Source organism: Uranotaenia lowii, chromosome 3, assembly GCF_029784155.1.
Source record: "Uranotaenia lowii strain MFRU-FL chromosome 3, ASM2978415v1, whole genome shotgun sequence".
In the NCBI taxonomy this organism is placed as follows: Eukaryota; Metazoa; Arthropoda; class Insecta; order Diptera; family Culicidae; genus Uranotaenia; species Uranotaenia lowii.
In genome coordinates this window covers 249,107,553-249,135,224 of record NC_073693.1, presented here as the reverse complement: position 1 = coordinate 249,135,224, position 27,672 = coordinate 249,107,553, and the positions used below count along the sequence as shown (strand labels likewise).

Genomic DNA, 27,672 nt, shown 5'->3' with positions numbered 1-27,672 from the left:
TTTGATTGTTTTAGCTGCCAGAAAAAGCCATAAAAATTTTGGAAGCGATCCATTCAGTCCTGATTTAGCGCAACGAGTTTTAATTTTGTATGGAAATTTATATGGGAAAACAAAATTTTTCATTCAAAAATCGCCAGAGATATACTGAAAGTTCCAAAAAAATTCAACTTTCAAAGAAAAATATTCCTTGATTCTTGCAGTACAATCCATGTGATCGAAGCACAAACCTAACTTGTACACCGGAAAAGTTATTCGATGTTATACAAAATTTGTTTACAAAATTATTTTTACAAATTTTTGCGTTTTTGTCTGCTTATTTGAAAGCTGTGTAAGCGTAGGATGGAAATAAAAAATCTCAAAAAACAGCTTTACATTTCCAGGGAATTTATTGATTTATATAACCTTTGCGGAAACATTTCATGTTATTATTTAAATGCAAAAAGTCTGCCATTTTTAAATACTTTTCAATGGATTCAGATTTTTTTTTTATTTTCTAATGATTATAACTTTTTTCATGAAATTCTTTGCTGCTTGTCATGTTAGCAAAAAATGAAGCTTAAGAATAGTCAAAACCAAAAATCAAAGATTGACTTCATTTCAAGCTCATTTGAATTTTCTGGATGATTTAATGTGCAAAACTTTTTTCTTCCATACAAATTTCCATACAAAAATGAAACGCGTTGCGCTAACTCAGGAATCAACCAAATCATCCCTAATTTTACACTGATGCTTTGTGACCCAAAAGGCATCATTAAAGTAATAAAAAGATTTTGTGCAATGTTTTACAGTTTAAAAAAAAAAGTGCAAGAATTTCTCAAATTCATGTCAACTTTTTTTTTTAAGTTTTAAGTATAAAAACTGATAGAAAAAAAATCTAAATGCGTATTTAGAATCCTGACACCAAAAAGGTGTCCCATTCTGTCTGTTTATACAAAAGCCCCTCGACCCGTTCGTCGAAGCTGTCAGCTACTACACCGCACTACACCAGCTCACTAAGGTGAGCTACTACTCAACGGACCCGAAGAGCGAACACAATGATCGTCGACTAGCAGCAGGAGTAGTAGCCGAGAGCACCCGACGATTTTGGCGCGATCACCCGAAGCAGTTGATCCTCGGCCGCGATCGTCCAACCATCGTTCGGCATCGACCATTTTTCTTGCGTAGAATTTAAGTTAGAAGAATATAGAGTACAATAAATTAAGTGGTGTTATTATTGAATTTAATAAAATTGTTTTTTCCTAACTTAAATACGCGAGTGTGATTCCGTGTGGTCTCAGGATTCGGAAAAGGCCAAATTTACCCCGAAATTCCGGAATTTTCAAACCATTTTGGACGGTAGGATTTAACGTTACCAACCAAAGATCCTATGGTAGGATCTATTCGCCAACAAACACATCCCAAGGTACCTTCAGCAAAAAGAACCTGGTCGGTTCTCCATCATTATTGGTCCTTCGAACCGGATGTTGGAGGTATCGGAACCGGAAACCGGACTTTTTTCGATCAAAAAAGGATTTTCTTTCCGCCATTGCCGCGTGGTCGCACAATAGGGAAATCGGTAACAAAGGGGCAACCATCGGACGCCATTGAACAAAAGGATTTGTGCAACCCACGTGGAACCATTTCCAAGTATCTATCATCCTTTCGGAACATTCCTGAACAACGCTGAAGCTGAGCTCTGGGAGCTAAGCTATCCTATTACCAAATTCTGGATTTCTTAATATACAAGGCATTGAATATTAAGAAAATACGTGAGTAGCACTCCAAAATACCACACGTGTTGGTCCGGTGTTTCACTTTTTGTTTTTTCGATTCTATATCCTGGTTCCTGGTGCCGATCGATTCCAAGGACATCGAGACCTGATTATCTTCCCCGTATCGGAGCACAGCGGAAAATAACTTGGTCTGGTTGAGACGTTATTTTCATCACCCGGAGGAATTCCATTCTAGCGGTTGGCTTGGATCAGCTCAACGGTTGGAGGAACGGTAGCCTGCTTCCCGATATTTAATAAAAACCAAAGGCCCGAATTAATCGGGAGCAGGTGAGTACCACTCCAAACTTCCTTCATCAATTGTGTACGGTGTTACGCTTGGACCATTTTCCTAATTCAAGCTGGTGCGTGACATTGTTGGTGAAAGTTACGGACGGTAACTTCTAGTAAATTTACATCATCGTATCGAATCTGGATTTGGGCAAGGAGTCCATCTTTATCTAAAACGGTTTTCGGAAATCCGAAACTTGGACCCTTCGTGGACCGATCAAAGCGAGGTTGGTTTTCGACTACGGCTCTGGTCATCGCTACAACGTTTGAAGCTGCGTGCAAAGAAGCATTCGTAAAAAATACAAGGCCCAATTTCGATTGGGAGCAGGTGCGTACCTCTCCAATCAATTTCTATCCCCCCAAGGGTGCTTCTTTTGTTTTTTCGTTCTTCTTCGTCAGGGTGAGTCATCAACGGAAGCCGCATCGAGATGTCGAAAACTCGATCCAAGACGTCGGTACTACGAGGCCTGCTGGCAACATTTTCGGGCATCTACAGCTTCATGGAAAGGTACAACGAGGATAGGGATTCCGGTGAGCTGGCGGTGCGACTGGAAAAACTCGACCCACTGTGGGAAAAGGTCGAAGAAGCGTTTACAGAAGTGGAGGATGCGGATGGTGAGGCTGGAGGAGAGGAAAATCGGTATGTAAAAGATCGCCTTGATTTTCAAAATAAATTCTTCGAGTTGAAGGCATTCCTAACTTCGAGAATTCGGATGTGCTCTGAAATAAGTGCTGCCCTACCGACCCATGAGTCCACCATTATTACCTCCTCGCATCCACATGTTAAGTTGCCACTAATAAGTCTGCCTAAATTCTCGGGAAATGTGGAAGATTGGTTGGCCTTTCGGGACTTATTCTTGTCGCTAATTCATCATTCGCCTGACTTGCCAATGATTGAAAAATTTCATTACTTGCGAAGCCAATTAGAAGGAGAAGCATTATCAGTAATTTCGTCGTTAGCTTTGACACAATCGAATTATATGATCGCATGGGACTTGCTTGTAGCACGGTATTCCAACAACAAGGTTTTGAAAAAACGGCAGGTTCAGAACATCTTTGACCTTCCTGTCTTGAGGAAGGAATCGGCCACGGATCTCTACAAGCTGGTTGAGGGTTTCGATAAGGCGACGAAGGTTTTGGATCAAGTCATTCAAGCATCGGACTACAAGGATCTTCTCTTGATTCACGTTTTGAGTTCTCGGTTGGATGATAAAACACGTCGGAGTTGGGAGGAGCATTCGTCCACAATGGAAGAGGAAACTTTGAAAGATTTTGTTGAGTTCTTGCGTCGTCGAATCCATATTCTAGATTCTCTACCCACAAAAACTATTGAGCCAACCCAATCACTTAATCGGAAATCCAATCATATCAAGGTCGCTAGTCACGGTGCGGTTCAATTACCATCGGAATCCTGGAAATGTATCTGCTGTTCAGAGTCTCATCCTTTACACACGTGTCCCGTTTTTGGAAGGTTGCCAGTGGAGGAAAGGGAAAAGCGTTTGCGTCTTCAATCGCTTTGCCGGAACTGTTTTCGTAGGGGACACAGGGCTCAAGAGTGTACATCTAAATTTTCCTGTCGGCGGTGCAAGGGGCGCCACCACACATTAGTATGCTTTAAAACGGAAGAGGGCCGAAATTCACAACGGGTAAAATCTGGTGGTCCTAGGATTGGTCAAGCAGTTAACGATGGTGCATCTACTAGCGGAGGAAATGAAGCGCAGAAGGTTGCTTCCAATGTGGTCAGAACAGCTCAAAAAATTCTCTTGGCCACAGCGATTGTTTGGGTGCAGGACGATTCTGGTCGCAGGGTTCCTGCGAGAGCGCTGTTGGACTCTGGATCAGAATGCAACATCATTTCCACGTCACTATCCCAGAGGTTACGAATCCAACGTGGAAGGGTGCAGGTGCAAATCAGCGGAGTAGGACAGGTTCCTACAAATACAAAGGAGAGGATGCGAGCTTCAATCCAATCACTTCAATCTGATTACTCGCAAACGATGGAGTTTTACGTTCTGCCCAAGGTAACGGAGGATCTTCCCACGTCGAACATTTCTATTTCTACTTGGCGCTTACCAGAAGAAATCAAATTGGCTGATCCGGACTTTTTCAAATCCAATCCTATCGATCTTCTTCTTGGTGGCGAGTACTTTTTCTGCTTTTTCCCAACAAAGCAACGGATTCAACTGGGTGAAGGACTTCCAATGTTGGTTCACTCAGTTTTCGGATGGCTGGTTACTGGTCGATGTGGTGTAAGCAGTGGAGAGGCTCCTATTCTATGCCAACATTCATCAATCTCACAATCCTTGGAAAAATTGATGAGCAAATTTTGGGAAATCGAAGAAGGTCGGTCTTCGTCCAAATACTCCGTGGAGGAAACACGATGTGAGGAAAATTTTATTCAGACGGTAAAAAGAGCAGACGATGGTCGGTACATAGTTGGTTTGCCGAAATCCCCCGAAGCTGTGGCACGTCTCGGAGAATCGAAATCTGCAGCTTTACGAAGGTGGCTACAGTTGGAACGTCGTCTAGATCAGAATGAATCGCTGAGGAGCGAATACAATGACTTCATGTCTGAGTATCTAAGTCATGGTCATATGAGAAAGGTTATGGAACCCAACGATAACATTCTCCACTTCTATCTTCCCCACCATCCGGTAATCAAAGCTTCTAGCACCACAACACGTGTTCGGGTTGTGTTCGATGCCTCGGCAAAATCAACAAACGGAATTTCCCTCAACGATGCACTTTTAAATGGGCCAGTTATCCAAGATGATTTGCGGACGTTGATTATTCGGAGCAGGTTTTTTCCCATAATTCTGATCGCTGATGTCGAAAAGATGTTTCGGCAGGTTTGGATTGATGCTGCCGACTTGCCACTACAGCGAATTTTGTGGCGTTTTTCCCCAACTGACCCCATCGACACATTTGAACTTTTGACCGTTACTTACGGCACAAAGCCAGCTCCTTTTCTTGCGACACGTTGTCTGAAACAGCTGAGTTTAGATGAGGCATCAAAATATCCTTTGGCAGCAAAAAGACTAGAAAAAGACGTCTACATGGACGACGTAATCACGGGAGCTATGGATGTAGATGAAGCAAAGGTGCTTCGGAAACAGCTCGACGATCTCACTCAAAGTGGCGGATTCCGTCTGCGGAAATGGGTGTCCAATATTCCAGCGGCCCTGGAAGGTATTAGCGAGGACAATTTGGCCATTCCGTTTGGTGACGGGATTGATTTTGAAGCTGAGAAAACAGTCAAAACCCTAGGATTGGTTTGGGAGCCAAAAACGGATACTTTTCGGTTCAATTTGGAATTTTCCCCAGACTCTCCGGAAATTCTTACCAAAAGAGTTATTCTATCTCGGATTGCAAAAATTTTCGATCCTCTTGGAATGCTTGGACCCGTTGTCACAAGAGCTAAACTATTCATGCAGGAAATTTGGCTGTTGAAAAATACAAACAACGAAGCTCTTGGTTGGGACGAAAATTTACCCGAAGAACTTGTTAGAAGATGGACCCAATTTTATTCATTATTACCCAAACATCAAGTCTTGCGCATACCCCGTTTTGTTGGAATTTATCATCCTGTTTCTTCGGAGCTTCACTTCTTTTCCGACGCTTCCGAAGCAGCATACGGTGCATGCGTGTACCTGCGCTCTCAAGATGATAACGGACAGGTGACCGTGTCGCTGATCACATCGAGATCTCGCGTTTCCCCATTGAAAAAGGTTACCATCCCCAGATTGGAATTGTGTGGCGCCTTTATTTCGGCAGAACTACTTCAAAGGATAACGGAAGCCATGAATATCCCATACACATCCTATTTTTGGACGGATTCTAAGACGGTTTTGCAGTGGTTAGCCCAGCCACCAAGCACCTGATCAACATTTGTAGCAAACCGAGTTTCTTTCATCCAAAATGCTACCCAGAACTCTCATTGGAACCACGTACCTGGATTACTCAACCCGGCAGATCAGCTTTCGAGAGGTTTGGATCCGGAATTGGTGATACACGACGAAGCATGGTGGAATGGACCACCGTGGCTAGCCCAGGAGAAGGAATTTTGGCCAAGACAATCCGATTCACACCCCGAAGCTGAAAATACTGATTTAGAACGCAAGCGCATTTCAAATCCCAATGTTATTTCCCCTAATTCAAAAAACGAATTTAGTGATTGGTATTTTTCTCAGTTCACCGATTATACGAAATTGATTCGAGCCACAGCATACTTTCGACGTTTTTTGAAGTACCTACGAGCCATAGAAAAGAAGAAAATAAATTCGATACCTCTTTGCGTCCAAGAACTCCACGATGCAGAATACCGACTGGTTTGTATGGTACAAAAAGATTATTTCCCCAAAGAATATGCCGCTTTACAAAAAGGTAATCCTGTGCATCGATCATCCAAACTTCGTTGGTACGTTCCGAGACTCGACGAGGATGGAATTATTCGCATTGGTGGCCGACTGCAAAATTCCGAACAGCCCGAAGATGCGAAACACCCGATGGTCATCCCAGGAAAACACCCGTTTGCAGAGCTACTAGCTGATTGTTATCATCGCCGTCTACTACATGCTGGTTGTCAACTGCTGTTGAGCACGATTCGACTGAAATTTTGGCCGCTAGGAGGAAGGAATTTGTGTCGAAAGGTTATCCACAAATGTTTGATTTGTTTCCGAGCAAAACCCAACTTACAACAGCAATTTATGTCCCAATTACCGAAAACAAGAATTACCATTTCAAAACCATTCACAAACACCTGCGTCGATTATTTTGGGCCAGTTTATATTCGGCAAGGCTTTCGCAAAGGTCCCATAAAGGCGTACGTGGCCGTCTTTGTTTGTTTCGCCACAAAGGCAGTCCATTTGGAACTAGTTTCCGACCTATCCTCCCCGAGATTCATACAAGCACTTCGTCGTTTCATTGCGAGGAGGGGTAAGTGTTGCAACATCTACTCCGACAATGGGGCGAATTTCGTCGGTGCACGAAATGTGATGAGGGATCTTATAAAGAAGCTGAAATCCCGAATCCACCACGATGAAATTCAAAATGAATGCAGCCAAAACGGTATCAACTGGCACTTCATCCCCCCTGGTTCTCCCCACTTTGGTGGACTTTGGGAAGCCGCTGTCCGATCTGCTAAGAAACACCTCCTCCGTGTGTTAGGTACCTCCTCCGCTTCCCAAGAAGACTACATCACTCTCCTCGCCCAAGTTGAAGCCTGCCTTAATTCGCGCCCACTGACCCAGCTCACCGATGATCCCACTGACCTAGAACCGCTCACCCCTGGCCACTTCCTTATCGGATCCTCGATGCAAGCACTCCCCGACGAAGAATTGAGCAGCGTTCCTGAGAATCGGCTAAACCAACTTCAGCTCAAGCAGCAGCAACTCGACCGTTTCTGGCGACGGTGGAGCACCGAATACCTGACACAGCTTCAAGCTCGTGTCAAAAATTGGCAGCCTCCTATTGATATCCAGCCCGGCAGACTCGTCATCATGATCGACGAAAACCAACCCTCGATGAACTGGAAAATGGCCCGTATCCATCAACTACACCCTGGCGACGACGGTGTGACGAGAGTCGTTACATTAAAGACGGCTAAAGGCTACACCAAGCGAGCCATCAACAAGATTTGCCTTCTTCCCATCACCACGGATCCTGCAGACGAGCAGAAGGTTTCTGAAATGTAGTCATTTCAGGGGGGTCGGGAATGTTTATACAAAAGCCCCTCGACCCGTTCATCGAAGCTGTCAGCTACTACACCGCACTACACCAGCTCACTAAGGTGAGCTACTACTCAACGGACCCGAAGAGCGAACACAATGATCGTCGACTAGCAGCAGGAGTAGTAGCCGAGAGCACCCGACGATTTTGGCGCGATCACCCGAAGCAGTTGATCCTCGGCCGCGATCGTCCAACCATCGTTCGGCATCGACCATTTTTCTTGCGTAGAATTTAAGTTAGAAGAATATAGAGTACAATAAATTAAGTGGTGTTATTATTGAATTTAATAAAATTGTTTTTTCCTAACTTAAATACGCGAGTGTGATTCCGTGTGGTCTCAGGATTCGGAAAAGGCCAAATTTACCCCGAAATTCCGGAATTTTCAAACCATTTTGGACGGTAGGATTTAACGTTACCAACCAAAGATCCTATGGTAGGATCTATTCGCCAACAAACACATCCCAAGGTACCTTCAGCAAAAAGAACCTGGTCGGTTCTCCATCACTGTCTAAGCATGATTGTAACCCTTGAATGCATGATTTTTTTCAAATGAGAATAGCAGTTATTGATGTATTGAAATAATAACATTTTAATTCGAACAACAAAACTGAATAGGTTGCAAGTTGTTATTTTGAGAACAATTAAATTTATGGCCCATCAAAATTGAAAATAATTTTTGAAATTCTTAATTCATTTCAAAACAATTATGCAAATTTCCTCCAAACCTTGTTAATTGAGTGCAGGAAGGTGTTTTTGATTGATTGAGATAAAAAAAAATGTTAGAACTGGAAATCAGCAGAAATAACAGTGGTTTTCCAAAAACTACTTTTTAAAAATTGATTTTTGCAAACTTAGTTCGATATCTTACACATACAATAAAACATCGTATTTAAAAATACCATGGGCTAGAATCTTCTTATCTCTAGAATGTATATTGTGAATAAATTACTCAAAAATGTCCACTTTTTCCCGAGATTTTAGGATTTTGATCAGTGTTGTTATCAAACTACATTAAAGGATTAATACTACCCCGCATATTCCGGGTGACGTTTAAACAGCTTAGATTTACTGGGTGTTTTTGTTTACAGTTTAACTCAAAACTCTGTGTGTCGTGAGCTCCACTTTTCAAAATTTTAGTGAAAATGAGAAGCATTTCTCCGAAAATGCGCAAATATATCGTGCACAAATGGTTTACTAAATATCCCCATAATATCGCTGAGTCAGTTGGCTAAAATGGAAGAAGTAAGCATTGAAGTGATCTGCAATTCGATTTGGAAGATTGAAGAGAAAAGCAGCTTCGTGGACAAAAAAAATCTTGGCGCAAACTGGGTCTGGAGGACAAAACTTTGGACCGGAAGGCCATGAGTGCTCACGCCAGTAGGAAGACTACCTCAGTTCGGGATAAGGCCAAAATTAAGGGATCTTCTTTACGGACGCATCAGGTCAAGGAGAGATTGGGATTTGGTCTAAAGACATATGAAATGCAGAAGAAATCGAAGCCGAGTAAAAAAGCTGCTCCTGTCAAACCAAAAGTTCGTAGGGGAGGAGCGGGCTATATGCGCCTATTAAGCAGAACACTGATTTAATCAAATATCACATCGATTATGTGTACAAAAACTATAAACACGTGTGCAGGCATCTGTTTACTATACAATGGAGTAATTTTTATGTTAACATTTTCTTCTGTTTCCAAGAAAACGATTTTATTGAAAAACTTTATCAATTCTGTCTTTAGATCTTCAATTTTCTCTTAAGATGTTATTCAGAGCTTAGATTTGAAGGTTCAGTGATGAAAATCATTTATTTATTCTATTTAACCTGTTATTTTAGGATGGAGGCATTTTACAAACATGATGGGGGCGTACAAAAACACTCTTTTATTCCACTAAGTATATAATCATTATTAAACGTCCACAAAAGCTGAAATATGTTTAATTTCTTAAGTTCATTTGAGGAAGAAACAAAAACCATCCTAGTTTTTGTTTTAAACTTCTTTACATATAATTTCAAAATGTCGAAATATTACATCAAAATGTATCAAAACCTTGTATAATTTTTTAATTTTTTTTGACTTTATAAATTCATAAAATTCTTTCTTGCCTTATGTTCTAAGCGTATCACCCTCAAAATGCATTGGTCAGATAAGCTGTCTAGTCAGTCATTTAACCCGATACGCCCATTTAGGAAACCTTTCCCCTAAATGATATGATAAACTGCTGTGTGGAGAATTGGTGTGAAATATAATCGATGACGTAACAAGTTTGCAAGTTTTATTACCAAACGCTTTCTGGTGATCAGTATTACACTGTTCAGGGTAACCAAATTATTTACGAGACTGATACATCAATTTTTAAAATTCCGTAAAATGGCAATGGACAGATTTGTTATCAATTCACTTTGCGAAGGACATGACGCACAGTGGTTTAAGAGAAAAAAAGTGGAAAAAAATTATAAAAAAAGCTTTTTTATTTTAAATTATTTGTGGAAAGTTGATAAAAGGAAAAAACTGACATTTTTTTCAATATTTGCTATTTTTATCTATTATTACTATCTCGTCTAAAATATAGCTAAACTAGCTGCTGATTTTGAGATATGTTTTTGTTGAGGCTTTCACCTATCCAACGGTTTAAAATTTACCACGGAAATCGGTAGCGTAAGCTTTATTTTTACTTCCAAAAAATAAGCAGATTAAATTGCAAATTTTATCATCAAATTCAAGGTTCTTAACCAAGTACATCTTTATTAACTTTTGATATCAGGGATGTTTTTCACCTCAACACAAAGAAATAGATTATTATCTGTTAATCCAGTATAGATGTTTTTAAATTATTTAAAGATATAAAAATGGAGACGTTTTCTTTGTAACACCATCACGTATAAATGGTCGATCGAAATGAAGTGAAATTTGGTGTCCGAGGGTTTTTTTTGGTCAGAGATGGTTTGTATAATAGTTTCAAGACTCTCACTTTTTATTAAAGGGAGGTTCCCATACAAATTTATCTCTTCTTTACATCTTATATATAAAAATGGAGGCGTTTTTTTTGTGACAACATCACGTATGAATGGTCGGTCGGAATGAAGTGAAATTTGATATTCGAAGGTTTGTCGTGCCAGAGATGGTTGGTATAATAGTTTCGAGAATGGAAGGGGGTCTCCCATACAAAATCAACTAGAAATGGGACATAACTTGAACAACTTGATACCGATTTTCATAAAAACTGATTCACGAGCACGAAGAAGTTACTGGAATGAAAACATTTTCAAACGATTTATTAAGTAACGGGTAAATCGAAGTTTACCGGGTCAGCTAGTTTAAAGATAAAGATGCATTTTTACATTGTTTGAAGTAGACAATAAAAATCATGTTCCTTTTTTTTTAGTTTAAGGAAGTATTAAAAGTCTGACAAAACAACAAAATGTTTCTTTAATATAGGAAATTACTTGAAAATTCTACTTTTTCCAACTTTTTGGAGATTTGAACCACTGTGCGACGGCTTGGTTCAAATCCAACAAAGTCCTGATCATACGCATACATAATTAAAAAAATTAGCCAAATTTACCTCCAGCGAGATTTACTGAAACATTTTAGCCCTTGCCAAATCGTATTTGAGAAATCGAAGCCTGCAGATTCTATCGAAAGTTTCTCTAATGACTGAAATAAGTGACCAAAATAATCAAATTAGGCGTGAATGTTTCTTGTCATCTATTGAAAATTGAGTTGAGTTTGAAATTTTTTTAAAACGTTGTTTTGGGTATGCTACTCACCTTTTACTTAACCAGATTTTTGCTAACTTACTTTTTCTTCGTTCGTCGTGATTAACAGGGTTACATGCTGCTGCATTCAAGGCTGTATGTACACTCTACAAAGTCCTAGTTGCCCACGACTTTCAGGAAGATTCCTTGAGAAATCAAATATTTTTCCCTCATTATAATGTTGCAAGTCACTTCCATTAGTTTCAAGAATTCCCATCGACCGATGCTAGCCCAGGGAATCCAATAAAAACCACAAACCAAACGAAAACGTGTAACAACATCAGTAATTATGATGATAACTCCTTCAGGTCGAGTGCTGGTGAGGTTCGGTTTGCTTCCCAAGTGCGAATGTTTGCTGTTTGTCGGCATTAATTTATTTCCTCTCTTTGCCGACCGAGAAAAACTCATTCGACGCAAGGGCTTTCGGATCTACATCTGAAACAAACATCTGAAAAAAAATCCAGAAAAACAGAAGTAGAAATAAAACTTAACAACACGCTTCATAAATATACATGTTTCACTTCGAATGGCTTTATTTCTCTTTTTTTTGCTTTTTGGTTTTTATTTCATTTCACTCGTCTGACTTTTGCTTTCGTTCATCTGATATTTATACATCTTTTTCATACCTAGTTGTACACTGTCTTTTCTAGATTCTTTTTAATCATTGTTTAGCTAATATAGATTTTTATTTTTTAAATCCTTTCTCGTTTCGAGTTTCTTTTTTTATCTTAAACTTCCGAATCACTTCCTCAACAATTCCTCTTAAATCGCGTAACAGAAATGGAGTTAAAATTTGTTTTCACTGTTTGCAATAAACTATCAATTATTCTAGAGTGATGCTTAAAATGTTTCCTTCGGATTTATATTTAATGCTGATCTGGTTTTCTGTTTCTGGTTTCTGCTATGGTACAGTTTTATTTACATTTTATCAGCACTTTTATCGTTCTCGTCTTTTTTTTTGTTAGGTTGGAGAAGATTATTGAGCTGCTTGTTTTATTTGCTTTCCTATATAAGATTCTTCTCATCGTAAATCAGCATTTTTGCCTTCGCAAAGGTAATCATGATCGGTCATTGAGATATAAAATTTCAACATGTAAATAGCATTTCAACTATATGCACAGCTTTCCCTCGCTCGTTTTTTTTTCTCTCTCATACGTTCTTCCCTCAGCTCAGTATAGTCCCAGTGCTTTTAATCTTCTCCAAGTCACACTTTATAAACTTTCGTACGGTGATGGACTGCAGAATCCTTATCATTTGGATGTGTGTTTGAATGTCCGCCGAAGTTTGCCTCTGTGTCTGTGAACGCTTTTGTGTGTGCAAAGCTTATCGTGTAGACGGAAAAAGTGGGTGGATAAACATTAAACAGTCAGCTTTTTAACAAAGTTTGTGTAAACTTTTATGAACACGAAAACGTGTCAAAAGTAAACACATACGCACGCTATAAGCATCGAATTCAACTCCCCTCCCCCCCACAAACTCAGATTTCCCGCAGCCCGCAGTTTTTGCTCGAAAAGAAAAACTTTTGCAACACACATATTTGCCTTTCTGGCTTCTGCCTTGCCTCTAGTGGTGGGTAGATTGAATTAGAATCCATTTCCAAGCCAAAACCGGGCTTAAGCTGTCGACTTCGACTTCTTGAGGTATTTCGTTCAAGGAAAAAGGTACCGATTTTCTCACTTTTGAAGGGAAAAGGACAGGATGATTTGATTCTTGGCTTTTTTCTTCTGCAGTTTTTGGCCAACTGCGTTGCATGGCTTATGGAAAAGATCCGATAAACTTCAATCCAAATCTGTTTGGTTAAGAAATTTCTCACGCGCTCCTTTAATTCGGTGAACTAATTTTTGGGGAATGGGTTTTGGTGCATTGAAATAATCGCCGATTCGATGTTGTATAGATGAACAAAAACGATTCATATAAATTTGGTTTTTTTATAAGCTTATCAATAAACATTTTCTTATCAATCATGAAACAACGATTCCGTCTAACAGCTAACTTATCGAAGTTGAAACAAATTCAGAAAATACTCCAGTATTTTCGTGCTATGTTTAACAATCACGTCACGTGACGTGAAAAGCTTTCTGTAACTTCGTTGTTCTGACTTCATTGAAATTTTCAGGAAAGATATGCTAGTTTAGATGAAATCAGAAGATAGATCGCAGATCATCCAAAATGACATTTATTGTCTGAATGGGTTATCGAAGTCAGGTGAAATTTGGAAAACCAATTCAAGTGACTTGTAGAGTAAGCCAAAAAGAATCATCAGCCCAATTACCTTGAGTGAATTATATGTTCTCACTGCTGAACATGAAAGTAACACAAATGATTTATATGGATTTTTTTTTATCGCCGCGATATATTGTGAATTAATTAATCATTTTTTTTCGGCGAGTTTTCGAATGATTTAAACTTTTTTACCAGTTGTCCATACGTTTCGAGCTACTATGGCATTCTCTCCTCTTCATTGGACGCTAAAATTATATTTTAAACGATAAATTTCAACTTTACTAACAATTTGAAAAATCTTACAACTTACTGCAATGCCTGCAGGTATGTTACAAAAACTTATCGCCACTTCGAGTTTTAACTTCAGTTCATCTAAGCGTAGCCTTGCTGAAGCGTATTCGATTGTCACCATGAAGGTTGGGGTTCGATTCCCAAGCCGGTTATTTTTTTCCAATAAGTTATTTGATAACTTGAGTGACCATTCTGATGCGATATAAACAGGAAATGAAAGAAAGAGGCAATCGAGTAGCATTGAACAAATCTCGGCAAACCGTAATTTGTCAAGTTCTGAATTCGGTGCGTGGCATCATGGTAAATTGAAATAGAGAGAGAAGTTTATTTGCCCATTTTACGATTTTTTTGAAGCTGAATTAGAAGTACACTGGAAGCTGAATAGATATGTTTTGTTACTGTATTGGAATGTTGGTTGCTTAGCTAGTACTTAGCAAACATGAAATCGTAGCAGAAATGATAACTTTAGTCGTTTATAATGGTGTTGCGAATCGCAATTCCAATTGATTAGTGAAAAGATCGTATAAAATGTCGTCTGAAGTCAGTTTAAATCGGATACGTTTTGGATGTCCGTTACCAGGTTTTTATGCTTGTGTCTCCATTTAGCTGACTTTGAATTGCTTGATTGCATAAAATAATAATGAAAGGGTAAATGGTGGCTCATAAAACTGACCTCACCGATCGATCAGTTCTTTTCAAGTTTTAGCAGCCGCATTGATCATTGGTGTTCCCCTTGGTCTGAGAGAAAAATCGCCCAGGCACATTTAGCGTTTGGATCTATTCTAATAATTTGAGATAGGGGAGAGGCGGGCTAAATGCGCATACTTTGGATAATACTTATTTTTTTCCAATCTTTAAATAAATAAAAACTATAAGTAGAAGAGCGGACATCTTATTTCTAAACATGAAGAATGTTGGTTAATCGCCGCGATGTATTGTTGTTGAATTTTATCGACGTTTTTCGGCGAGTTTTACAAATTAAAAACTGTTTTTTACCAGTTGTCCAGACGTTTCAAGCTACTTTGCGTTCGCTCCTCTTCAGTGGACACTAAAATATATTTCAAATTACAATTGATTACTACAATTACAATTTTTTTTAAGACAATTTGATATAAATGTTGCTTTCCAGCAATTAGACAAAATAAAAAACTTAATTTTAACAAAAACAAAAGATAAAATTCCAAAAAATAAAATCATTAATGTGGTCTTCAAAATAAAATGTGGAAAGTGTAAGAAATCATACGTTGGTGAAACTAGCCAGTTTTTTGAAAAACGAATCAAACAACATGAAACAAATGTATCAACGAAACAAATGAGAACTGGTTTAGCACAACACAGCTTAGCAACTGGTCATATTTTTGATTTTCAAAACACCAAAATTTTAGAAAGAAGAGCAGGATACAACGCAAGAATAACTACAAAAACTTTTTACATAAAAGTATGAGGAGACAACAATGTTGTAAACAGACAACGAGATTCATGTAATTTTAAAACAGCATACGACCCCGTCATTTCCAAATTAACACAGACACTGACACACAAATGTAAACGAAAAACAAAACAAACTGAGTCAGAACAAATTAGTATGGACGAAAGCCAGTAATTTGTAAGTTTGAAATCAAAAATTGTAATTGTAGCATTGAATTGTTATTTTAAATATATTTTAGTGTCCACTGAAGAGGAGCGAATGACAAAGTAGCTCGAAACGTCTGGACAACTGGTAAAAAACAGTTTTTAATTTGTAAAACTCGCCGAAAAACGTCGATAAAATTCAACAACATATTTCTAAACATTAATTAGTGCAATTTTAAAATTGAAAGCTCTTACTGTTTTTGAGAAAATTATTTTTAATAAAAGTAGTCAAATAGCCAATTTCCGGAATTTGAGTATAATCAAAAGCTGGCAAAACCTTTTTTTAAATTTTTTATATTATTTTTATTTTTATTATTTTTATTTTATTTTGTTCATGTCATTTGTTCAAAGCGTGTTTTGCTTAAACTGGACTGATTAGATATGATGATTCATCAGTCAATTTGTCAATTAGCTGAATGCGCGCATTACCAATTATGCGCATATAGGAACACTTCACCCTACAGCAAAATCACGTTCCTTCAATTCGGGAGAGCATAACATGGATTGAAAAATCAAAGCAGTTCCCAAGCAAACCTTGAAATCGTGAACAACGTTACTGGAAATCGCAATTTCTACCAAATGAGCTAAAGATCGTAAAAATGGTTACTTGAAGCCAGTTTAACTCGAATATGATAAAAAGTTCGCCTAGTTTTCAGATTCTGAAGATTCAAGCAGTGATTCAAATGAGAAAACTGTCTTGTTGTTCTCTCTGCGTCCAGAAGTGCTTCCAGATTGCCAAACAAACCGATGGTGTATTAGAAAGAATTCTGGATTTAGTTTTGATGAGGTCGTATGAACCAATATAAACATAATTGAGTTATTGGTGGCAATGATTGATAAACATGAGGTTTGAATTACCGTAAAACGGGGTAACTTTGATCACCGAGGTAAATTTGACGAACAATAATCTTTTCCACATTATTAGCAATAACTCAGTCTATAGTTTGAATTTTTGAAAACTGTTTTCTACGTTTGAAAGCCTATTAATTGGGTGTCAGACAGGCAAAATTTGGTTTGTATTTGAATTTTTTTTCTTTTAGTAAAAAATCTAATTTCAACATCTTAAAATATCTATTTTTTCAAGGCTTGCAACAAACAGCTCTCATGATGATACCAAAAAGCATTTAAAAGCAAACGGGTTGCTTGATGTGAAAGGACATCTTTTTTCTTTGTATTTGAACAGTTATAGTGCTATTTTTGAGTCATTTAATAATAAACATTTAATAATAATTTTTTTTATATTTAAAAAATAAGGACATATTCCAAGAGTAAGTCCGCATTGGAAAAATGGATAATTGATAAAATTGAAGAAAAAATGAAAATTTAAATAGTGGGAGGGCCTAGGGGAATGCATGATGGTAAAATTTCATTTGTATTTCGAATCTCAAACTATTTAGCAATTATAATTATTTTTGCCCCTCAATGTAGGCAGCATCATAGTTCTTTTTTTGATTACAAATATTTTTAAAATAAAACGTTAAAAATCAAGGTTAAATTGATAAATTTGCATTTGAAAATATTATGAAGGTGTTTTGTATCCTTTATGATCAAGAAAACTCGTTGAAACCGAGTTAAAATATAAAACATTTAAAAATATAAAACATGCCACATTCCCCTTATCAGAAAAAATAATCGAAATATAGTGAAAAAAGTGATCAATATTACCCCACCTTACGGTACGTAAAATCTTGATTTTTTTGGTTGATAAATAACTTTTTAAAACTGGTTTGAATTTAGGGCGCATAATGACTATTTTCAAGTGGTGTATGGTTTATGCATGTTTTCAGAAATGGCTTTGGCTATTGTAGAAAATTTGAACAATTTCGACGGAATTTGTTATTAAAGTTTGGTGAAGATTTGAACGCCCTGTTCAAATCTTCACCAACCGTGCGTTTCGCAGAAAAAGAAGATTCTGGAGAGCGCATATCACCCTCGTGGACCCAAAAAATGGTCCAAAATTTAAATGTATGTAAGTCATTTTTTCTATGCTTTATTTTGAGGTGCCTGTAAATTTGCCTCATGAAGTTTTCTTCCAATTCACATAACAGTATTTGCTTCATGACCATATTAAAGTGAAATTCTATAGTTCTTGAAACAAGTGAGGTAAACGACGTTTGCGCCAAATATGTAATGCCAAAGGTTGTAAGTGCATGATTTTTCGAAAAACCACATTTAAGCCTAAATCAAATTACACCAGTCTCTTTCTAATCTATTTTTACATCGCATACCAAATTTCCAGCCATATCTGAGCGGTATTCCAAATACTTGAAAAAAAATTACAAAACTTCAACTGTGATACTTTCAAAACAAGTCAGATTTCTTACACGACGGTGTATGTTTTTTTTAAATCAAAACAAACTCTAGACTTGTCTAGAGTCTAAAAACAAACAAATCAATGAGAGAGGCAGCATATATTAGCTTCGTTCAATCATAATTTGTAAAAATTGGTTTAACTGGTTTCTGGCAACTAGCTGTTGTTCAATGATCCTATAATGTTTTGTTCGAAATCGGTCGAAGTCAATTGGAAAGAGACAGTTGATCAACTGTCAATCCATTTCTACTATTTTCAACCAGACTTCACTGAACAGACATATTGTCGCTTGCAACGATTTTCATACGTTGAGAGCAAAAACTTGTGCTCTCTTGCGTTCTATCAGTATGTACAAATAAGGTGTTGAATATTTTTCATTTTGAATTGTTCTTTTCGTTTAAGCCAAAAGTTTCAAATATTTTTGTATACGTCCTCCACTTTGGTAGCTAAGTGCTGTTTTTATGAATTTTTATTGTAATTGTGATGTTATTGAGTTAACAATTCGATTTTATTCAATCATTCTATAATGAATACGAAACGTATAACAAAGTTGTTGAAAATTATAGCTACAAAAATGTTTGCTGGGTCAAAGTTAGCATAATGGTTGTGTAGAACTAGCCATGTCATAGCCAAGGAATCGAGCGATTGGTCAAAATGGTGCCGAAGGCCTTAGACAAGGTATAATCCTCTTGAAAAAAAGACATGTATTTGTTCGAACCAAAGAAGCTACGCGAATAGGAATGCCTTAACTTGATTCAAAATTTGATTTGTACAATTTATTGTGAGTTCATATTTGTACTCTGAATTTCTGGTTACTTTTATAATTTTTTGCTTATGCAAGAGCATTTCATGTAGATCATTCCATCAAAACATTTCAATTCCAAAACCATACCAATAAGTTTCTAATTAAAATGATATTACTTAAAATTGGACGGAAAATTTGGCGTTTTGCTAGGTTCTACAGGGTCTGGCAATTGAACTGCTACAAAACTTTAGGAGTGATTATTTCGAAGTATACAAAACCGAGTTAGATGACACCTTGTCACCTTGTTAACATTATGTCTAAGATGTCAGAGGATATTTTTGTTAATTTTGTTATCAAGTGTTTTTTTTTTTTTTGTAAAAATAGTCCTCGAACCTTAACGTTGTGCTCTGATTGTCTAGTTCCAGGCTGTGAAACGGTAGGAAGACATATTTCGTGAGTTGTCCAATGAGTGTATGTATTTTTTTAAATGTTTGCTTGCACTTGAGAGATATTTGGAGATCAGAAGTACCCAAGTATAGTATGGTGGGGATCATCAAGCTACAGTGGCGACACCTACCATGGTGAAGATCATCAAGATGCACCCTGAGAGAATTTTTGGCGTAGTAACACTAAATTGGCGATAGATTCTAATACACCGGATCAAAATCGCCGTCGGATCTTGGAAGATGTTCTTTATGTCTTGAAATCTTAGCCTTACAAGATCCTAAGATTTCAAGATCTCTCGTTTGAACAGAAGCAAGAGCGGGTAGAAAGGGCGAAGGCGCAGCTTACGCGGGCCGCGCATGAAAAGTTTGGAGAATATAGTGTTTTCTGCCGATGAATTCGTCGCCGTACAGCGGTTCGTGAAGAAACAGAACTACAGATTTTGATTGCCAGAAAGATCACGAACCTATGCAAACATATTAAAGGCCACAAGACTACAGAAATCTGTCTTATTAAAGGTCTGGGTCGGATTCGCCCGTACTTTCTTGGTGAAGATCAACCGAACACCCTGAAGAGGTGTAGATCAATCAATTTACGTATCGAAAATAGTTCTACGGCATGTCCTCGAACTGTGGATACGTCCTAATTTTGGTTTTGGTTGGTGGTTTTTCAACACAACTTCGCATAGGCTTTCGAAGGAAAGAGGTCCCAATTTTTGTGTGCGAATTTTTTTTCGAGGGTTAATTTCGAGTACGGAGTGGCCGAGGAGTTCGCCGGACCTGAACCCTATGGACTTGGCTGTCTGAGGTATACAGAAGCCCGGAGTCTACTCTACAAAACATGACGGGTTGGAAGTTCTGAAGCGCTAAACTAGTTGAATCCTGGGATAAAATACCACAAAAACCACCTGCGAGCTTTTTAGAATATGTGCCTTGAGCTTCTGCAGCGAGTGTTTAAGCTAAGAGGACGAATGACCAAGTTGGTTAAAATCCTCTATAAATAAAATATATTCAATTTAATAGAATAGAGGTTAAGCTCAAGGACAAAAAAAAATCGAAAGGCGCCAATGGATTTTGAAAATATGATCTGTTTTGATGTAAACCGTATTAAATTTTAAAGAAAAAGTTTTTGTCTTGATCAAATTAGTAGTTAGTATGTAGCACTTCAATTACCGGACCCTGTATACATGAAAAAAGAGTGCTCTGTTTGGGACGCTATAACTATTCTTTTTTTATAATTCGATTATAGTCGTTTTGACATCTTTATGTCATTTACGACTTATATCAACACTGCTGTTGGTGGATCGTCTATGAAAAACTTATCCGGTACAACTGCGTTCGACGTTTACTCTTGGGCTCGAACTCAGGAACATCGGCTAAGGAAGCAACTGAGTTGCCAACTCAGCTCTTACTGCTTTGTAGTCTTCGGAAAAGTTGTAATCAAAACAATTTTGACTAAGCCCTGCAGCGCGTGGGAACTAAATTTTCAAAAAAAAAAAACTTAAAAAAATTTGCAATCTCCGAACAAATTTTCGCGCTTTTTTTTACATTTAAATTTTAAATCTAAACACGGGTTATTTAATTTCATTCTAAAAATCTGCAAAAATTACGTAGTTCGTTTGACCAAAAAGGAGTATTTTTATATTACAAGCATTTTGAAATTCGAAAAAAAAAATGCAATTCAACCCATCCTACTAACACATTATGCCATCATCTGTGGGAAATGGCGATGAAATTCTGCATTGGCGAATAGGTTATTGCAAAAAGATATTTGGATAATATTGTTTGGTTGCTTAATGAAATTTGTCATTCTCCTGGAATTCCTAGAAAGGATTGTACTCGAAAAAAACTTTACTTCTACTAATTTTCAGTCAAATCACCAAGTAATGTATATATAACATTAACATTATTATTTTAAACAAATTGTCTGACAATCTGTATCGTGATTTCCGTGATATCTTCCAATAAACAGGACATCAACCAAAAGTTTTGGGTGTCACGTTGGACATCTTAATTGCATACTCAACCAATTTCTGAACCATGGCTATTTAAGATAACTGTTTCTTTAAGCTTGTTCTTCAAAATTATTGAAAATTTTCTGTTTGATCGAATTAATGACAAGGTAACAATGTTTTTCTCATGGCATTATGCCGGAACAACCAGGCGAGACTTGTCAATGAAAAATTTCTGACTAGTAAATAAAGTACATTCGGAAAATAGGAATTTAAATGTTGATGCCGAATGACTTTAAAGTGGATGCAATGTCGGTGAAGTTTGCAAAGGTCACTTTTTAAGGACCAATCTACAAGATGTATAAGGTCGGTTTTCAAAATGCGATCATAAATTTTTTCATATACATCCGTTGCCACCCTAGTATGTGAGTTCGATTTTTTTTTCAAAACTTGTCTAATGTTCAGGTCATAATAAGTTTAGGTATTTCCAAAATAACTGTGATGTTAATTCATTATGTTTTGTATGGTTTGTTATCTGTAGGTTTCATTTCACATCACTTTTTTCGATTCTAGGTAATTTCTTTCATAGAATTTTACCCAATAAAATTACCTTTCGAAATCTTTGACAAAAAGTTCAATTTCAAAACCCGTCTCTAATGAGCCATCAATAACGCAATTCCCACTCATGGTTTTCGGGGTAAAAAACAGCACACTAATCTTTTCGGATTTAGCAGTTTGTTTAGCTAAAGGGTAGGGAGGAGTTCAAGGGCAGATTAAACTTTTAAACAACAATCTATACCGGTTCACTGCGGGCTGCGGTTTTTACGTCCCATACCTCCCACCAAGATCATCCACCCACACACACGCGTGCAAAGCAACGCAACACAACACAAAAACAGCACAGCATCCCCCTTGCAAATATCCATCTCAGTATATCCTGTTTAGCTAGAGGATGGAGAAGATTGCCATCCATCATTATAAAATACATGTCCTCAATTATCTCTCGCCGCAGCTAAGCCGGGCCACGAGTTTCAGCTTTGTCATGTCTTTTCGGCACCACCATTTCTATTATGGGTATAGTTGTATCGGATTTTCTAAGCAGCGTAGGTATCGCTCGCTTCTTGTCCTGGGCTGGACTGGGATACCCAATCCGGTGATTTTGTCGATCTCCTCGGTTGCTTCTTACCACGCACGGTAGGTCGGGATCTCTAGATGAATGAAACATTGGGGGTTCAATGGGAGAATGGAAGCAGGGAGGCTGTTCAGGTGTTTGGTTGGACCCCCGATGATAAGAAACTGACTGCGAAGAAGGTGTATCCGAAAGATGGGGACGACGACCCATCACAGCAGCAGACAAGAAACAGGGGAGCATGTTTACATTTTGACGGAAAGCTTGCTGTCCTTTTGCTGCCTCGGCCATTTTTTTCCTTTCCTTTCAGGGTAGGCGACATTGATAGATGGCTTGTGGTGTACCTACCGAGGCACTTCCTGTACCTGGCCTGGACTGAATGGTGTGGATCTTCGATGAACGTCAGCTAGTGTCCTGTCCTACTGGTCCTAAGGATGATGTTTGGATCTGTAAAGAGAGTAGAGAGAGAAATGATGAACGGTATGGTAAATAGATTGAAGACTTTCGTTGCCGCCACGCGCTTCGGGTTGGCTGGTTTCTTTGAAATATTATCATTGCTGTGGTGGTCTAAAAAGGGAAAAGGTCCAACATCAAACCGTTTTAAGCAACTTTTAGGCGCATGATTCCTAGGGATTTGTTCAGTAGGTAATTTATACATCTTTGTGGTGAACATAAATTGTTATTTTTACGCTTGAACCCTTGTTAGCGGACTTTTTTGTGAACAGAACTAAACTCGGTAGGTATCAATTTTGAATGGTCGGTATGGAATAAGAACAGGTTGAACTTTATCTTCGTCGATATTATAGGTCAGCTGGTACGTCATATGAATTTTAAGAATAGGTTTCTTTTAGACTGTGTTTTTTGCAAACAGTGGTTCCATTGCCTGCAAAATTAGTCGAGACTTTGTGTTTGAGTATTCGTTCATCTCAATTTTGGGTTAAATTGCCATCTCCATTTTACAAAGTGTGCAATGGCTCAAAAAGCATTCATCAGATCATTGAAATTCAATCAGATCATCTCACATAAAAGCCTCATTTACTTAAAAAATTTCAAGTCCGCAAATGATTTTTTTTGAATTATCTTAATAACAAAAAAGAGTTAAGGGAAAAAAACAGTCACCATTTTCAGAAGCGTGTGGAGGATCCAAGAGCCTTCATATGATTCCTCGGATGAAATCGCATAATACTCATTACGCTCAAAATTTTCAAGTCGGAACATGCTTTATGTGATATTTAACAATTGACAATTTTCTTGGGGACCCTCAACAAATTCTTGAACTTTCGAATGTCAATTTGACACTCCTCGCTTAAAACCGCTATATTTCTCTTGTTTTTTCAACACCAACAACACTTCAGTTTTTCGTTGATCAAAGTCTAAGATAAAAAAATCGAAAAACCAAGCTTTGGAAAAAAGACAAAAGATTAGCTACGGAATGCTCGAAAAAAGATTTCACTTAGTGTTCAAAAAAGCCTAAGTTTGAAGCTGTACGTTGCACATTACAATAATTTTTTTTTGTAATTTTTAAGATCATGACCAAAAAAAATCTAAAAAAGTGGTGTACGAAGCGTACTTTTCAATCAACGAACCGTCAATTTTTTTAAGTCAAACCAGATAAATTTTTAAAAAATGATTGAAAAGTTGACAAATGTTGACACATTTTTGCATTTTGCAATTAGATTGTCAAAATACGAAACACTGAATTTTCGACAAATTTTCAAAGAGTACACAAAAATACAATTTCACACTAAATTTTGAGAATAAAAACGTAAGATTTCCGCAATAAATTTATATTCACCAAAAAGCCAGTTTCATACCGAGTATTTTATAAGCGCTGCTATACTTTGCACAAACATGGTTTGTGTGTTTTCGCTCACCTGTCGCTATCGAAATAAGAAAAAATTAGGTAGGGTATGGGTAATTTCGCTATATTTTGTCGAGGATTTCAAGATTAGATAGGAGTAAGCCAAATCTTCAATTGTAAGGTATAACATTTTTAGGTAACTACGTTCCAAATTCTTTAAGGCCTCTGTTGAAGTTTGAAATAATCATTTTAAGCCTTAATTTTTGAAAATAAATGTGTTTTTAATGTGTGTCGATGTTCCTAATTTGGCACTAATTGTTTCTAATTGTTAACATATGTCTTCCTTATTATGTACATACATAGGAAAAGTGTATCAGCGTATCCAATATTTGTTCCAAGTTTTGCATATGATTATCTTTCATATTAGTTTAATAAGAAAATTCTTAAAACATACCTTTTTATCATATTTTTATGATAGTTTTTGGAATACTGCCAGAGAAAACATGCCTATTGAAATTCGACAACAAGTTCGTTTATGTCAGTTTCAGAGAAAGTAGTGGATGTTAAGCTTATAAAAAATCAAAATTTTTCATTTGGTAATTTGCGTGGACTTGTGAATGTTCAGAAAGTATTTCACATTTTTATATCGGTATATGAAATTGGCTTTCTCGTGAATATAAATTTATTGTGTAAATCTTGCGTTTCAATACTCAAAATCCAGTGAAAAGTCTAAATTAAATGCATGAAAATCGGAGAAATTACAAATTGACAAAAAGTTCGAAATGCAGCTACTTTTGAAGATTTGTCGAAATTTCTGTGTTTCTTATTTTGTCAATCTTTAAATGGTCAATGCTGCCAAATTATATCAACTTTCAATCCTCTTTTCAAAATTTATCTGATTTTCTGAAACGTGTTTTTTTCAGATTTTTTTTTCTAAATTACGGAAAATGAGATCTCGTAGGTGAATAGTGTCCGAAAAACATATTTGAGTTAGATAACGAGGTTTCGAGTGATATATTGGTTTTAGTCAAGAGAGTCAAATTGACACTCCAGGGACTATAACTGGAAAAAACATCAGGGGCGGATGATGGTTAAATGGCGGGCTTTAGCTTCAACAGCCTTGAATCGATTTGTTGAAAAAAAAAATCATCTAGATAACTGTCATTTTTTTCCAAAAACTTACCATCTCGAGCATGCTTATTTTAATTTTTTTTTAAACTATAGGGAGTAAAAGCAGACATATCTTAATTATTCAAAGTGCAAAGTGGCTTCCACATCCTCCGTTTGTTTACTCGAAATAAATTACACAGATCAATGTCATTTCGTTCAACATTTTCAAGCTTGGACATGCTTCTTCCAAAAATGCTTTTTCTCAATTGATTTTAAAAATATTTTGGAAACAATACCCTTTATTCGAATCCTCTAAAAAACCTTACCAAACCTATATTTTTTTTAAATTTTTAAAAACCTGAAATGAGTTGAATGTTTCAAATTTTATATTAAAATTGATATTGCGGGAGAGTTATTTAATTATTTAATTGAAATTGAAAACTCTGATACAATAAAACCTTGTTGAGCGAGAACTGGATAAGGGAGCAACCTCTTTAAGAGAGAGAAATGATGATGACCCGATCAGGAGAGCATATCAAAAAAATAGCTCAAACATATCTCACTAAGATATTTACAACTGATTCAATTATAATTAGGTACTCAAAATATTCGATTCTTAGTTTCTCCAATCTGAATTAAATCTTATTCTGATTAACAGGCTTAAATGGGGTTGAGATCATTTTCAATAAAAAAAGGTTTTTTTTCGGTTTGTCCTAAAATAAAATGATTATATCTTATTTTGATATACGTACAACTTTTAATGAAACACGGACATCGAAGTCAACGGCTCAAACCTTACATTAATGAGTTTCGCTCAACAGATTCATTAAATTGAATCATTTTTTTGGGAACCCGATCAGGAGAGAAAAACTAAATTATATCAAGAAGAGATATTTTGATACTAATTTTTTCCTATCTAAATGAGTTATTATTCAGTACTCGTAGGATGTTAAAATATCTCAAATTATATCAAAAAATCTTTGCGATCATAGCTAAATTATATCAATTTTAGATATGCTCCTTTCAAGATTATATCTCATTCAGATAGCATAGTTTGATATTGGACAGAACAAAACCTATCAAAATTATAACTTATCAAGATATGAGTGCTACGAGAAAATTTTCTAGTGGGATGTCAATAAACCACATTATTTGCTTAAACCATGCCCCATTTTTGGATTCCACAAAATTGGATTCAATGTTATGGATCTGTTGAGCGAAACTCATTATTGTACGGTTCGGGCCGTTGACTTCGATGTCCGTGTTTCAGAAAAAGTTGTACGTATATCAAAATAAGATATAATCATTTTATTTTAAGACAATCAGAAAAAAATCTTGATAATTGAAAATGAGCTCAACTCCAATCAAGTCTGTCAATCAGAATAAGATATAATTCGGATTGGAGAAACTTAAAATCGAAAATTTGGAGTACTTAATTATAACTGAATCAGATGTAAATATCTTGGTGAGATATGTTTGAGTTATTATTTTGATATGCTCTCCTGATCGGGACACCATAAACTGGGCACTCATATCTTGATAAGTTATAATTTTGATATAATTTGTTCTGCCCAATATCAAACTATGCTATCTGAACCAGATATAATCTTGATAGGAGCATATCAAATACTGATAGAATTTAGCTATGATTGTATAGATTGTTTGATATAATTTGAGATATTTTAACATCCTACGAGTACTAAATTATAACTCATTTAGATAGAAAAAATAAGTATCAAAATATCTCATTTTGATATAATTTAGTTTTTCCCTCCTGATCGGGAATTTATGAAAACAATATTCTAACTGAAAAAGATATAAATATCTCGTTGAGATTTGTATAAGTTCTTATTTTGATATGCTCTCCCGATCAGGAGGGAAAAACTTAATTATATCAAGAAGAGATATTTTGATACTAATTTTATCCTATCTAAATGAGTTATTATTCTATACTCGTAGGATGTTAAAATATCTCAAATTATATCAAAAAATATATACGATCATAGCTAAATTATATCAATTTTAGATATGCTCCTTTCAAGATTATATCTCGTTCAGATAGCATAGTTTGATATTGGGCAGAACAAAACCTATCAAAATTATAACTTATCAAGATATGAGTGCTTCGAGAAAAATTACTAGCGGGATGTCAATAAACCATATTATTTGCTAAAACCATGTTCCATTTTTGGTTTCCCAAAATTTGGATCCAATTTTAAGGATCTGTTGAGCGAAACTCATTATTGTACGGTTCGGGCCGTTGACTTCGATGTCCGTGTTTCAGAAAAAGTTGTACATGTATCAAAATAAGATATAATCATTTTATTTTGGGACAACCCGAAAAAATTCTTTGTCATTGAAAATTATCTCAACCCCACCCGATCAGGAGAGCATATCAAAATAATAACTCAATAGTATCTCACCAAGATATTTACATCTGATTCAGTTATAATAAAGTACTCTAAATTTTCGATTTTAAGTTCCCCCAATCTGAATTATATCTTACTCTGATTGAC

At 36.7% G+C, this 27,672-nt stretch overlaps 2 protein-coding genes across 3 annotated transcripts in view; one reads left to right on the top strand and one right to left on the bottom strand.

Annotated features, from left to right (window-relative positions):
• The first annotated feature begins 2,467 nt into the window (after positions 1–2,467).
• On the top strand, positions 2,468–7,732 carry LOC129753271 (uncharacterized). The gene is made up of 2 exons (XM_055749069.1): positions 2,468–5,311; positions 5,969–7,732. The coding sequence occupies exons 1-2, from the start codon at positions 2,468–2,470 to the stop codon at positions 7,730–7,732; spliced, it is 4,608 nt and encodes a 1,535-aa protein (XP_055605044.1).
• Positions 7,733–12,018: 4,286 nt separating this feature from the next.
• Positions 12,019–27,672, bottom strand: part of LOC129757015 (limbic system-associated membrane protein-like) — a 287,486-nt gene continuing 271,832 nt past the window's right edge. For both annotated transcript variants that reach the window (XM_055754102.1, XM_055754101.1), the window contains one exon: positions 12,019–22,692. The gene's annotated coding sequence lies outside the window, so the exon portion shown is untranslated. The remainder of the gene's footprint in view (positions 22,693–27,672) is intronic.